Source organism: Loxodonta africana, chromosome 11, assembly GCF_030014295.1.
Source record: "Loxodonta africana isolate mLoxAfr1 chromosome 11, mLoxAfr1.hap2, whole genome shotgun sequence".
Taxonomy (NCBI): domain Eukaryota; kingdom Metazoa; phylum Chordata; class Mammalia; order Proboscidea; family Elephantidae; genus Loxodonta; species Loxodonta africana.
In genome coordinates this window covers 41,249,075-41,261,965 of record NC_087352.1, presented here as the reverse complement: position 1 = coordinate 41,261,965, position 12,891 = coordinate 41,249,075, and the positions used below count along the sequence as shown (strand labels likewise).

Genomic DNA, 12,891 nt, shown 5'->3' with positions numbered 1-12,891 from the left:
CAATTAACTCCATTTGCTGGAAATAGTGCTAAAATGAAACATCTCTTTCCTCCAGCCACCTGGATTGTTATGTTTACAAGCTTTTAAAGGTAGGTAACGTGTAACTAGTGATTCTGAAAACAGTTTTATAGGATGTCTGGTTTCCTGCACTTCATGTGGTTTGTGTATATTACTATCAAAGTTAAATGGCCAAACAATTATTTCCACTATTGATATCATGGGAGTGAGAATTTGCCACAACTATCTTCCCCAACATTGTTCTAAAATTTGTTTAATGATGTAGATTAAAAAAAAAAAAAAACTGAGAGAGAAAAACAGACACGAAGTTTGATTAGTCAGTGTTAAGTAAACTCTTCCTAACCAGTTTTCCCTTAAGACTGAAACGTATCTTCAGAGAGAAGTTAGATCAACATTGATTTTGTGCTTTTCCAAGAATATTTATCTAACTATATATTTCGTTTTGGAATTTCACTACCCACTCTGTATCTTTTCAGCCCTAAGATTAGAATAGTAATGGGAATATAAAATCCTTATTTACCAAAATTTTTTTTTAATTCCAAGAAAACCCATAGTATAGCATCAGAGGCTGATCAGCATAAATTCTTAATTTCTGTAGTTGATAATATTTCTAATCACCTACTTCTGAAACAGGACTTAACTTCTAAGTATTATGTTATAAATAAAATAAATATAATCTGTTTTATGTTGTTGTTTACATAGATTTGAAAGTTTTTTTCCTGACTCTACTTTTTATCTTCTGTTTATAAGATAGTTGTTTAAATACAATTTTCTATAACTGCATAATATTTTTTAAATTTAAAGATATGTTAAATAATTTGATACTTTTTCCTTCATATGATGAATTTAAACATTGGTCTAATGACATTTTCTAAACACTATCTAAAATGGCATGTTTTTATTAAATCTTGTTTTATTCTTTTTTTTCTACTAAATTTGTGTCAATGGCTTATTTCCTTCCTTTTTCTCAAGAGGTGTGAAATGTTTTCAAGTTATTTTTCATTTGTTTTGTTTTTGTATTGCCTGTATTTTGTGTTTCTATCTTCATATTTATAAAATGATAACTGCAATGTACCAAAAAACAACCAACTCCATTGCCGTCAGGTCGATTCCAACTCATAGCAACCCTATAGGACAGAGCAAAACTGCCCCATAGGGTTTCCAGGGAGCTGCTGGTAGATTCAAACTTCTGGCCTTTTGGTTAGCAGCCAAACATTTAACCACTGTGCCCCAACTATAATGTAAATACTTCCGATTTTACTGTTTCTAGAGCAAATTGTTTATTAAAAAAATATATTTTTAGCAAGACAGGACTATGTTCTTTTAAATTTTAATCATCTCTTGAACTCCCATCAAATAAATGTAGTATTACTAGCCAGACATGCTTTTAGTGATTCCTGACTGTAGATGAAGCAACAGCTTCAGGGTGAAAACAGCACACCTGAGAGGAGTCACAGTAAGCGTCAAAAGGGATTTAACTAACATACATGTTGACTGTGTGGCCCTGAGGAAGTCCTGCAATGTGACATAGTTTAGACTCTATAGTTAGGTCATTAACTGAAACAACTTAGTTATTAAGCTCTACTGTTTTTTAGGGGTGGAGCCCTGTTGGTGCAGTGGTTAAGAACTTAGTAGCTGGCCAAAAAATTGCCAATTTGAATCCACCCACCACTCCTTGGAAACCCTATGGGGCAGTATAAAAAATGGAAAAGATTAAACTTTGGTTAAAGTGCATATATTTAATTCAGTAAAGACCAAGTGAGAGCAAGTATCATTTTTCATGTTCTCAATTAAGAAAATAAGCTTTGGAAATAGACGTAACTGTAATAGGAGAGAAGGTTAGCACTCTCCTTGACAAGGATGGAAGAGGCCCTTGGGCCTTACTACACATGTATGGTTAAGACATTACCACCTACTTTGGGAAGTCTAATCACAGTTGGGAACCCTGGTAGAGTAGTGGTTAAGAGCTATGGCTGCTAACCAAAAGGTTGACAGTTCAAATCCACCAGGTGCTGCTTGGAAACTATATGGGGCAGTTCTACTTTGTCCTATAAGGTCATTATGGGTCAGAATCAACTCAACAGCAATGGGTCTTTTTTTTTTTTTTTTTTGGTAATTACTCCCTGCCTTTATCATTTAGGGAATGAGCATGTTATTTAAATTTTTAAATTGCAGGAGCTTCAGATTTACCTTCTGTGAAGTGGTATTTATCTCACATTTTCATTATGAGCTTTAAAAATACTAAAATTTGCAAATTTTAATAAAGTGTCAGGTAGCTAGATAGATGGATAGAGAGAGAGATGATAGATTAGATAGATCAATATTTCGATAGCTAGAAAGATAGATTGTAAGGCCAAATACAAATTGAAAATAACAAGTTTTGATTCCCCCTGTTGTAAATTCTTTCTCTGTCTCTTTGAAAAGGATATAAACCTAAGGTGTTAACTCAAGGACCTGGCAGCCACCTCTTTCATCCTCCCTTATCTCCCAGTTTCCTGGAAGGAGATTAGCTTAGCCTCAGGTGGCCCCAGACCCAAACTGCAAATCTATTTTAGGTCATAAAGATACCAGAAAATTAACATATAACACGAATGTAGTAGGTTCTATCCACTCAGTTATACAAAAAGTCAGGTTTCTTTCAGGCTTTGCAACCTCTTTAGCAGATTGCTTGTGATACATCACATTCTCCTTTAATGCTTATTCGATAATACAATTTTCTTCTCTTTTATATTTGTGGAGAGGTTTTCTGTTGGGAGTAGATTTTGTTCTTAATTATACTTTCCCAAATATATATATATATATATACAAATTTAAAAATCTCTGAATATATATGTGTAGGTTTTTGAGATGTATATATATATACACACAGAGAATACTCAATGTTAGTATGCTATTTAATAAAATGTAATACCTCAAAACTCACCATTACAACCATCTCAGGAAATAGATATTTTATAAATGAATATCTGAAAATACAATTAAGAAGTGACAGAACTAGAGTTTCATTCCTGGTGAATCTCAAATGATATCCATTGATGTTGCCATGGCTGTTGTTTGTTTTCTCCAATACATACTGATTGTAATATCTACAGGGTCGCTATGAGTCGGAATCAACTCGATGGCAACGAGTTTGGTTTTTTGGTATGGTCTTTAGTGGACTCCTGTAGACTAATTTTTTAAACTGAGAATTTATACAGTTATAGTGACTGAATAATATATACAGAGAGAACATTTGGAGCCATGTCTTCCTTCATACAGTGAAGGCTATTGATCACCTGGTGAGCATGGTACAGCTTAAGAGCTGAAATCCAGCCTGATTACTTGTGTTATGCTTTGCTGATTATTAAATTAGATTATTTAATATGTTGAATGTCACCCTTGACTATAATATAAATTGGCATAATTAAAATATTTATTAGATTGTATAATTTTTGTGATATATATGTAAATATACATGTTGTGTGCTGTGGAGTCAATTCCTACTCATAGCAACCCAACGTGACAGAGTAGAACTGCCCTATAGAGTTTTCTAGGCTGTAGTCTTTATGGGAGCAGATCACCAGGTCTTTCTTTCTCTGGAAGAGATGCTGGATAGGTTCAAATCACCAACTTTTCTGTTAGCAGCTAAGTGCTTAACTACTGCACCGCGGGGAGAGCTCCTTGTAAATATACATACATATATTCACTGACCATTTTTATAGACAGAAACTTTGCTGCCCCCATATTTTTATTATTGTTTTTGTTTTAATTTATGCAATTTTAATTGTAATGCTACAATTTACATTCATTGTTAAAGAAAAAAGTTGATCCTGAGATTTTTCCCTTACAGAAATGGTGACTGGCATGGATCTGATAAGAGTTAATCATTTAATTGATGAGGTAGCATATAATTAAATTATTTTGAAATTCCTCATGAAAATAATTTATTCATTTTTTCTTTCTATTCATAAAAGATTTGAATATTTTGTGTCAAATAACGCACATATTAAGTTTTAAAGATTCTGCTTTCTAGTAATTCACACTGAAGTGATGCTAATTTAATGGAGGTATTCTTACCAAAAATCCTTCTCCTTATATGTAAAAATATATAAAATAAGACTAAAGTGGAGAATTAATTCATATACATTTATTAAAAGAGGATCAAATTATAGCCGAAAGCTGTTTCATGGAGAAATGCATTTTTCAAAGATGTCCAGTGTTCCCTTGAACTGAAGTAAAATCTTTTTCTCTGTAGATTTGTAAAGAATGACATTATAAATAATTCGTTCTCAGAAATACCCAATGAGTAAAGCTTCTTGCTTTTAGAATAAAAACCTTTGTATTTTTTGACACCAAAAGCCTTGGCATTTCTTCTGTTGCAGCAGATATTTATTCCATTTTAACATTTGCTACCCCACCCTTTATTGTTTAAAGAGAATATTCAAAACCCAGACTAAAGCCATCCTGCAGTGTTTCCATAGAGCTGTTCAATGTATGACAAAAATATGTGAGAGGTGCTTTCCACTTGCCATTATCACCTGTCACCTGTCCAGTAAAGTGAGGAATAAGATAAATATACATTTAAATGCTTAAAAAAAGAAACATATTCAAAATCACTTACATGAAAGGATACATTCTAGAATATTTCATATTCACAAAACTAATTCTTCAGTGTACTTTATCAAATTCAGTGGCTATATAATGGGAATAATTTTCCTAATCCCTTTGTGCTCTATCTTGAATTAGTAGGAATGACTGAATAATTGAACTGAACGATAACTTTCAAGACAATATCCAAGTGGTAAATCTGCTGGTTTTATCTATTTTTACAACCTAAAAAGGGAAACCTCTGCCTGTCTCTCAGAAAACTGGGTGCTACTGGTTATTGACCATTTGGTTATCAGCACAGCTGAAGCTCTAAATTTAATCTGAAAATGTATCCCTCGATAATGTGATGGAGTCGCCTATTGAATGTTTGTTGTTTGAATCCTTTGTAACCTTTCCCGTAATTGTTTCACTGAAATGTCATTAATGCTAACTGCTGATGTTTTCAACTGCTACCTTGGTGTAAATTCTACCTTGTTATTGGTGTGCAAGAACATCTCTAACATTTTACCCTAGAACTAGAATAAGGCACTCATATTCTGTGTTTGATTTGTAGAATAATTTTTTTTGCGAACTTGTAAAATTAGTCTCAAACTGATTATGGTTAAATGGGACAAAATTCTCATCCATTTTAAATTGTACTAAATTCAATTCTCATTCAATAACTTTACTACTATTTGCAAAGTAGGAAAATAACGTATAACATTAATTATGTACTTCCGTAAAATAAAACGGAAACTCTGGTGGTGCAGTAGTTGAGTACTACGGCTGCTAACCAAAAGGTCTGCAGTTCGAATCCACCAGGCGCTCCTTGGAAACTCTATGGCGCAGTTCTACTCTATCCTATAGGGTCGCTGTGACTCGGAATCGACTTGATGGAAGCCGGTTTGGTTTTTTTTTTTTGGGGGGGGGGTAAATTAAAAATTTTACTCTAAGGGAACGATTCCTACAAAATCAGTATTATATCTTCTCTCCATTCATAACTATCTTTTCAGTGTGAACACGTTTTTGGAAAGAGCATAAGTCTTTCTTTGTTCATTAAATACATCCATTTAAAAAGAAGCCATGTAGAATACATGTGAACTATTGTTCCGTTAAAAAAAAATTGGAAATGTATATTCCATTTATATAGATGTGAATATGTAACCATAAAAAAAGATTTGCCGGCATATTAACCAAATCGTTGCCTCCAATTTGATTTTGACTCATAGCAACTCTGTAAGAGTAGAACTGCCCCATAGGGCTTCCCAGCCTGCAATCTTTACAGAAATAGATTGCCACACCTCTTGCACACAGCAGCTGGTGGGTTTGAACCACTGACCTTTCCGTTAGCAGCAAGACCTCAACCACTGCACCACCAGGGCTCCTGACGGGGTATTACTATAAAATAAGCGAGTTTTAGAAATTCAGATGACTTTTGTTTTATTCCTTGTATTTTCTAGATTTTCCATGATATTTTTTGTATTAAAGATGATTTATTTTTATAATAAGAAAAATTTCCTTAAAAGTATTTAATGAGTAAGCATATAAATAAGCTGTGATATGGGTAACTGGACAGCATTCATTTGAAATAATAAAATAACATATGAATGAAATGATATATATATATACATCATTTAATTCTAATTCCAACAACATTTTAAGCTAGTTTTTTTCCCTCCTTTTAGAAATTATTAATGTTTTACAAAATATTGTGAACCCATGTGTAGTTCCCATAGGAGTACTTACATTTTTCTGTGGCTGTAACAGTTAGGTTGTACCAAGCGCTAACCTCCCGGTCAAGAGGGTTAGTTGTAATGATTGTGCCGTTGTCATCAATACTGAACATTTTGCTGCTGGTGATAGAATACCTACACCAAAAGGAAAACATTTCTTAATATTATTTTCTCCATATAACACTCTTTTTTAGATAAGAGGACAGAATATTAAATGCATGCTCTACACACCTAATGTCGTGCTGAAAAGTTTTCAGAAAGGTACATTCATACATTTAATATGCAACTCAGCTGAGGTTAAAAAAAAAAAAGACTCCAGATTTAAATTGATGTATGCTAAATCTAAACAAATGTCACTCACTCTCGTTGCTAAGAAAGAATTTTAATAGGGGGAATGTCTTGGTTAAAAAGAAACAGGAAAATGCCATTTGCAAAATGAAGATAAGTTCAAATAAGTAGGGATAAAAAATAAGGCTTTTGAGTCTTGGGTTCTTTTATTCAAAGCAAGGTAAAACATATCCTCAGCCTGTTACTAGCCTCTTTCCTATAGCACATAGTTTCTAGATACATCTGTGCATAATGTCACAATTATTTGATTCCTGACATATAAGAAAGGCTTTGTTTTGTCAGTTTCAAAGGAATCATCTGATAGTATTTAATGACAAAAATAAATAAAGAAAATGTTAAATCAGGAAAATGTTACAAAATACAGAGATATGTAAGGTTGTTTCCTCTCTACCTCCCCACCAGCCAAATGAGGGGGCATTAATCTGTCATTCTCCTTATCCCCAAAGTAAAGGATCGTAGATTTAAAGTCCCTTTAGAACCTACATGGAAAAAAAAGCCAAGTTACAAATTCCCTCATACAAAAAAGCCTGAAAAGGATCTCGAACTCTACAATGAAAGAAGCCTTTGAAGTTCTCATCAAGTCTCATCTGCTTGCAAATGATTAATAATAAAAATTAAAGAAGAGTAATAACTCAAGTTCAGTGATGGCTTCTCATTGCATGTATATTCCCGAAAGACTTTGATGATACATCAATGAAGTATGCCATAATTATGTGGCAAAAGATGAGAATATTTTAATCTGCAATTGACAGGTTTCTGAAAATATCACAGTAATTTATAGCCTAGTGTTCAGGAGAGAATTAAAATAGAAATCACAGAGAATTCAGCTTGAAAAGAGTTCAGTTTAACTCCACTCATTTTTAAACATTTACTAGCAAATTACTTAAATACCCACAAGAGGTCACATCTCCTACTTATAAGATTTGTTGATCAAATGAAACAGTTGTGTATCAGTTAATATTTTAAATTAAACGTTTTCTGGAATATCCTGTCTCTGTAAATAGGTCAGACTCCCAAATAAACACAAGAGTTTGATAGAAAGTCATGGTTTTTAGTAAAAATTAAGAACAATGGATGCCACAATAATTAGGTTTAGGGCCAAATGAAAAAAGCAAAACAAAACAAACAAACAAACAACAGATGTAGGCATCTAGGAAGAGCAGATAAGCTAGACAGCTTAACGTGACCGTAGTACTGATGTGTAATAGGTGTCACTTCCCTTGGCCCCTTCTAGAGCCACCAGTTCTAGTCTTTTTATTAGCTTTTCCACCACCTGATTTTCACCAAAAGTTGGCAGTCCGAACCCACCAGCCTCTCCTTGGAAACCCTATAGGGCAGCGCTATTCTGTCCTCCAGGGTTGCTATGAGTCGGAAACGACTCGACAGTAACAGGTTATGCTCACCAGTTCTCCTATGTCCTTTACCCAGCTTTCCCTAAGGCTAACATTATATAAAACCATAGCATTATTATTATTGTATCAAATAAGAAATTAATTGACATAACTATAGACTTTACTGGGATTTCACCCATTCTTCCACTAACGTCATTTTTATTTTCTAATATCCAAGATAGGATCCCACATTGCATCTAGATTTCATCTCCTTAGTCTTTTCCACGGTTTCTCAATCTCCTGGTGTTTCATGACCTTGACATTTTTCTTGAGTACTGTTCAGTTGTTTTGGAGAATGTCCCTCATTTTGAATTTACCTGATATTTTCAAAAGACTAGATCGAGGTTATGCATTTTTGGCAAGAATACCACAGAAGTGATGTGCCTTTCTCAGGGCAATATCAGGAGGTACATGACATGGATCGATCTTATCAACAGTGATGTTAACCTTGGTCAGTTGATTATGGTGGTGTCTGCCAGTTTTCTCCACTGCAGTCACTATTTTTCTTTTTGTAATTAATAAAGATCTCAGGGGCGATACTTTGAAATTCTGTAAATATATGGTTTTTCCTCAAACATTTGCCAACTAATTTTAGTACCCATCTATGGTCCCGGCCCATAATAATTGCCACTTTGGTGTTCTAATGATTTTTTTTTTTTTTTCAATTCTCATCATTCTTCTACATTTATTAATCACAATTCTTCTGTAAGAAGATTTGTCCTTTTTATTTACCTATACCAGAATCAACTCATGGGTATTTTTTTCTATGTGTTATAATCCAAAACTATCATTATATATGTGTTGCTGAAATACCTCCAGTTTTGGACATTGGAAGTTATTCCATTGCAGTTCGTGGGGCCTTTCAACATACTCTCAATTCTTTTTTGAATACTTCCTTACTGTCTGAAACCATCAGATGTGCCAGGCTCATTTCACAGTTTCCCTGGAACAGCTTTGGAATCAACCATTTCGTCAAGGGGTCTCAGTACCTTTGATTGGATAATTTGGGTGCTAGGTGTGCTCTTCTTCTTTTGTTACCTTTAGGGCTCCGAGTGGACAGCAGTATGTGGAGAGTAATACAGATATAGATAAATATCCTCGCTTAAATTTTCAATGGAATTTTATTTTTATGATAACCTGTTTTTACTCACGGTTTAATGCAAAGCTAGTTAGCTGACATCCCAGATATACCTGATGGGAGAATTCCTATGATCCGGATCTGTGGCAGACACATTGCCTACAAAGGATCCGTATGAGTTTCCTTCAGAAATTTCAAATACATAATACGGGAGGAGGAAAACAGGAGGTTCATCATCGTCTTCCACCAGGACCTTAATGGATGCAGTGGAAGCTTCAGCATGGTATTTCATGAGCTGTTCCTCAACATGGCGGTTTTTAACTTTTGCTTTAATAACGTAGTGATTCTGGTGCTCAAAATCCACTTTCTACAGAGAAATACAATGTACACAGAAGACATGGCTTCAGTAACCCAAGGCATTGCTTATGGGGAAGTAAAGTGTTAATTATTTAAGTCTCAGCTGCTTTTCAGTTAGGTTTTACTCTTTAAATGCATGGATTCCTCTGCTGTTATCATAAAGCAATTCTATTACAAGTCACTGTTTATATTTTATTTTTACATTTATTACAAAATGTTTTAGAATAATAGCTATATTTTTAACTCAGGATTAAAATTATACTTCTCGAAGTTTTCTCGAAGCATAAATATTTTAGGGAATTGTATTCAAGGTCTTCTCATAAATGCTGTCTTTCATTTCAAAGTATTTATAAATAAGCTCTTCCAAATATTAGAAAAACTCTGTAATACCTATCTAGCTCTCTAGCCTCTATACTTTTTTTTTCCCCTAAGCCGTAGACCACAGGTTCTCATTTCAATTATTTACTAAAACAAAAGCCTGACTGAGTGTACAAAATAATTTTGTGCATTCCTTATTTAATTTAGCACTATTGTGTAAACAATTTAAATTCATCTACCTTTTTTAATATAACTATTCCTTCTTGAGTCTCATTGTTAGTGATTATATCAAATGTTTGTGAATCATCTTCTATGCTGTATTCCATTTCTGCATTCTCTCCTATGTCATTATCATGTGCCTTGATTGTTCCTATAGACGTCCCAATGGGGGCAGATTCAGAGACAGACAGGCGGTAGAATGCTTTTAAAACAAAATTTGAGATATTTTGCATAAATAATTAACATTAAAAACTCCCAGTTGTAACACACTTTATGGACTGTAGGTAAACCCACCCCACCCTTTCCAATTATTTTTTCTAAATCTCTATTTTTTCTCTCTTATTTTGTTAAATGTGAACATATTCTTAATATCCTGTTCAAGCCTTTATTATGCTCCCAAATTATACCTTATGAATTCCTATCACTAAAAAGAAAAAAATTCACTAGCATGTATAATTTCCAAATTTCTGTTCATAAGCATACTTTCTCAATATTCATGGATTTATTTTTTTATTTTATCCTTCAACCCCCCTAAATTAACATTGGTTAAAAGAGATTTGCAATTTCACTCAAGGTTTCCCTAATGCCTAAATTTACCCACGAATACAAGTATGAATAAAAGGTAGGGGAGGCTAAGAGCAAGTAGATGAGTCCTAGGTATAACAGTTTGATTTTAAGGCCCTGAGACTGGATTAGATAAATCATGGTGGAAATGAAAAGAAAGTTGGATCCAAAGGAGTCGGTAAGTGGATGAAGAAGAGAAACCATGTTAGAATCACAGATGTCCCCATTGTTTTGTTCACAAGAACATAATGGCAGTTCTATTTGAAATACATAGATACATATACAGATAACTGAAGGGTTTTTTCCTTGATTTAAGAGTCACTTGCGTAAACCTCATAAAGAACTATTCCATGCTTCTCAAATAAATTATCATAATTTATGCCAAAGGAGGAGGAAATAATCATACATGTTTATATTCTAAAGAATGAAACTTTTTAGAATTTAATAAAGGAAAACATAATCAACTTTTTTTTTTTTCCTTTAAATGGACTCTTGCTTCCTTTAGAAGCATATAGTAAGTCACTTCATAGATTGCCTTGTAGGATTTTACCTTTTTTATTTTATTTGTTGGTGGAAGGAATGTTATATAAAAGTTGCTGACCTTGTACTGTTTTTAGAGATGGGAGAAACAGTTCAACTTTGCCGCAGTTTTTCATTATGGGAAAATTAAAAGAATTTCGTATTTGACTGCACAAATTAAAAATTGCTCTCAAATTAAACTTGAGAAAACAGTAACACTACCATAAATCTAAAAGCAGATGTTCTAGGCTTACATGTTATTAAGTTTATGTTAAACTAGGGCCCTTCATCATTAAAAACAACCAAAACATTTCCTCAAATCAACACTTGTGTTGTTGTTAGAGACCGTGAAGTCAGTTCCAACTCACACAGACCCTGCATAACAGAACTAAATATTGCCAGGTCCTGTGCTATTCTCACAATCATTGCTATGTTTGAACCCATTGTTGCAGCCACTGCGTCAGTCCATCTTGTTGAGGGTCTTCCTCTTTTTTGCTGACCCTCTACTTTACCAGGCATAATGCCCTTCTCCAAAGACTGTCCAAAGTACCTGAGATGAAGTCTCACCATCCTCACTTCTAAGGAGCATTCTGGCTGTACTTCTTCCAAGACAGATTTGTTCATTCTTCTGGCAGTCCATGGTGTACACAATATCCTTCACCAACACTTAATCTCTGATATTTTCCAAATTTATTAAAATATATATATATCTATATATATCTTAGAGAGGATATGTTGAATATTGTAAGAAGTGTAACGTGATTTCAGTAAGGGAAAGCAGTGTGAGGAGTAAAGAGGCTGCTCTCTAAAGAATTGGACTCGGTCTAATTCTATGAATCCTTAAAAGTGGAAGAAGAGTAGAAGCGCGGTTTGGAGAGATGGAGACATGAGAAGGATTTGATGTTCCTTGCTGCTTCTGAGATGTGAGGGCCACGTGTCCCATGTGTAAGAATCGGAGAAAGATCTCACTTCTCCAGCTATAGTCGGCAATGAAACAAGGTCTCAGTCCTACAATGACATGGAACTGAGTTCTGCTAAGATGGCAATGAGCAAGGAAATGGATTCTTCCTTAGAGCCTACAGAAAGGACGCCCGCCCTGCTGCCTCCTTGGTCTCAGCTGAGTGAGACTCATGTTAGACCTCTGTAAGATAATGAACATGTGTAGTTTTAACCTACAAAATTTGTGGTAATTTGTTACGGCAGCAATAGAAAACTATCAAGCACATTACCCTTTCATTTGTATTCAACTTTTCACGCTAATGAAACTCATCACACCTTCGAGCAATTCTTAACGGATTCATTTTATAGAATTCTAACTTTGTTGCAGTGATATTGGAATGAAAATTCTAACCACAACCCATAATCAATACACTTAAACTTTATAATATAAATTTGGAATGTCTTCTGCTTACTTTTTTTAAATATAGGCTTATTGTCATTAATATCAGAAAGTCTAATTAATACACTCGTTGTTCCAGTAAGTCCTCCAGGTTGACCAATCATGTCCTTGGCTTGAATAATTACCCGGTGTTCCTCTTGAAGCTCTCTATCCATTTCGGAAAATATTCTTATGACTCCTTTAAAAATGGAATATAATACCACTTATTATTTCACTCTTACCATGGTAACTTCCTAGTTAAGTTAATCTCTTAAGCATCCAACCATACAATCAGTCTTTTGACATATGTTGAGCCACTACAATGTACAAGACACTGCCCTGGAGAAACGAAGCTATTTATTTCTGGAAACACCTGGTCTATGTAACTCATATTTTATTAAC

The 12,891-nt window shown here is 34.1% G+C and overlaps 1 protein-coding gene and 1 non-coding gene across 2 annotated transcripts in view; one reads left to right on the top strand and one right to left on the bottom strand.

The window, feature by feature from the left end:
* CDH19 (cadherin 19) overlaps positions 1 to 12,891 on the bottom strand; it is a 78,450-nt gene that overhangs the window by 47,661 nt on the left and 17,898 nt on the right. The window contains exons 4-7 of the mRNA XM_003406256.3: positions 12,524 to 12,688; positions 10,049 to 10,230; positions 9,248 to 9,501; positions 6,331 to 6,452 (exon numbers count right to left, since the gene is read on the bottom strand). Coding sequence (XP_003406304.2) covers positions 6,331 to 6,452; positions 9,248 to 9,501; positions 10,049 to 10,230; positions 12,524 to 12,688 — 723 coding nt within the window. The remainder of the gene's footprint in view (positions 1 to 6,330; positions 6,453 to 9,247; positions 9,502 to 10,048; positions 10,231 to 12,523; positions 12,689 to 12,891) is intronic.
* On the top strand, positions 1,836 to 1,960 carry LOC111749687 (U6atac minor spliceosomal RNA). Its single transcript, XR_002784885.1, has one exon. It is a non-coding gene; the product is annotated as a U6atac minor spliceosomal RNA (small nuclear RNA).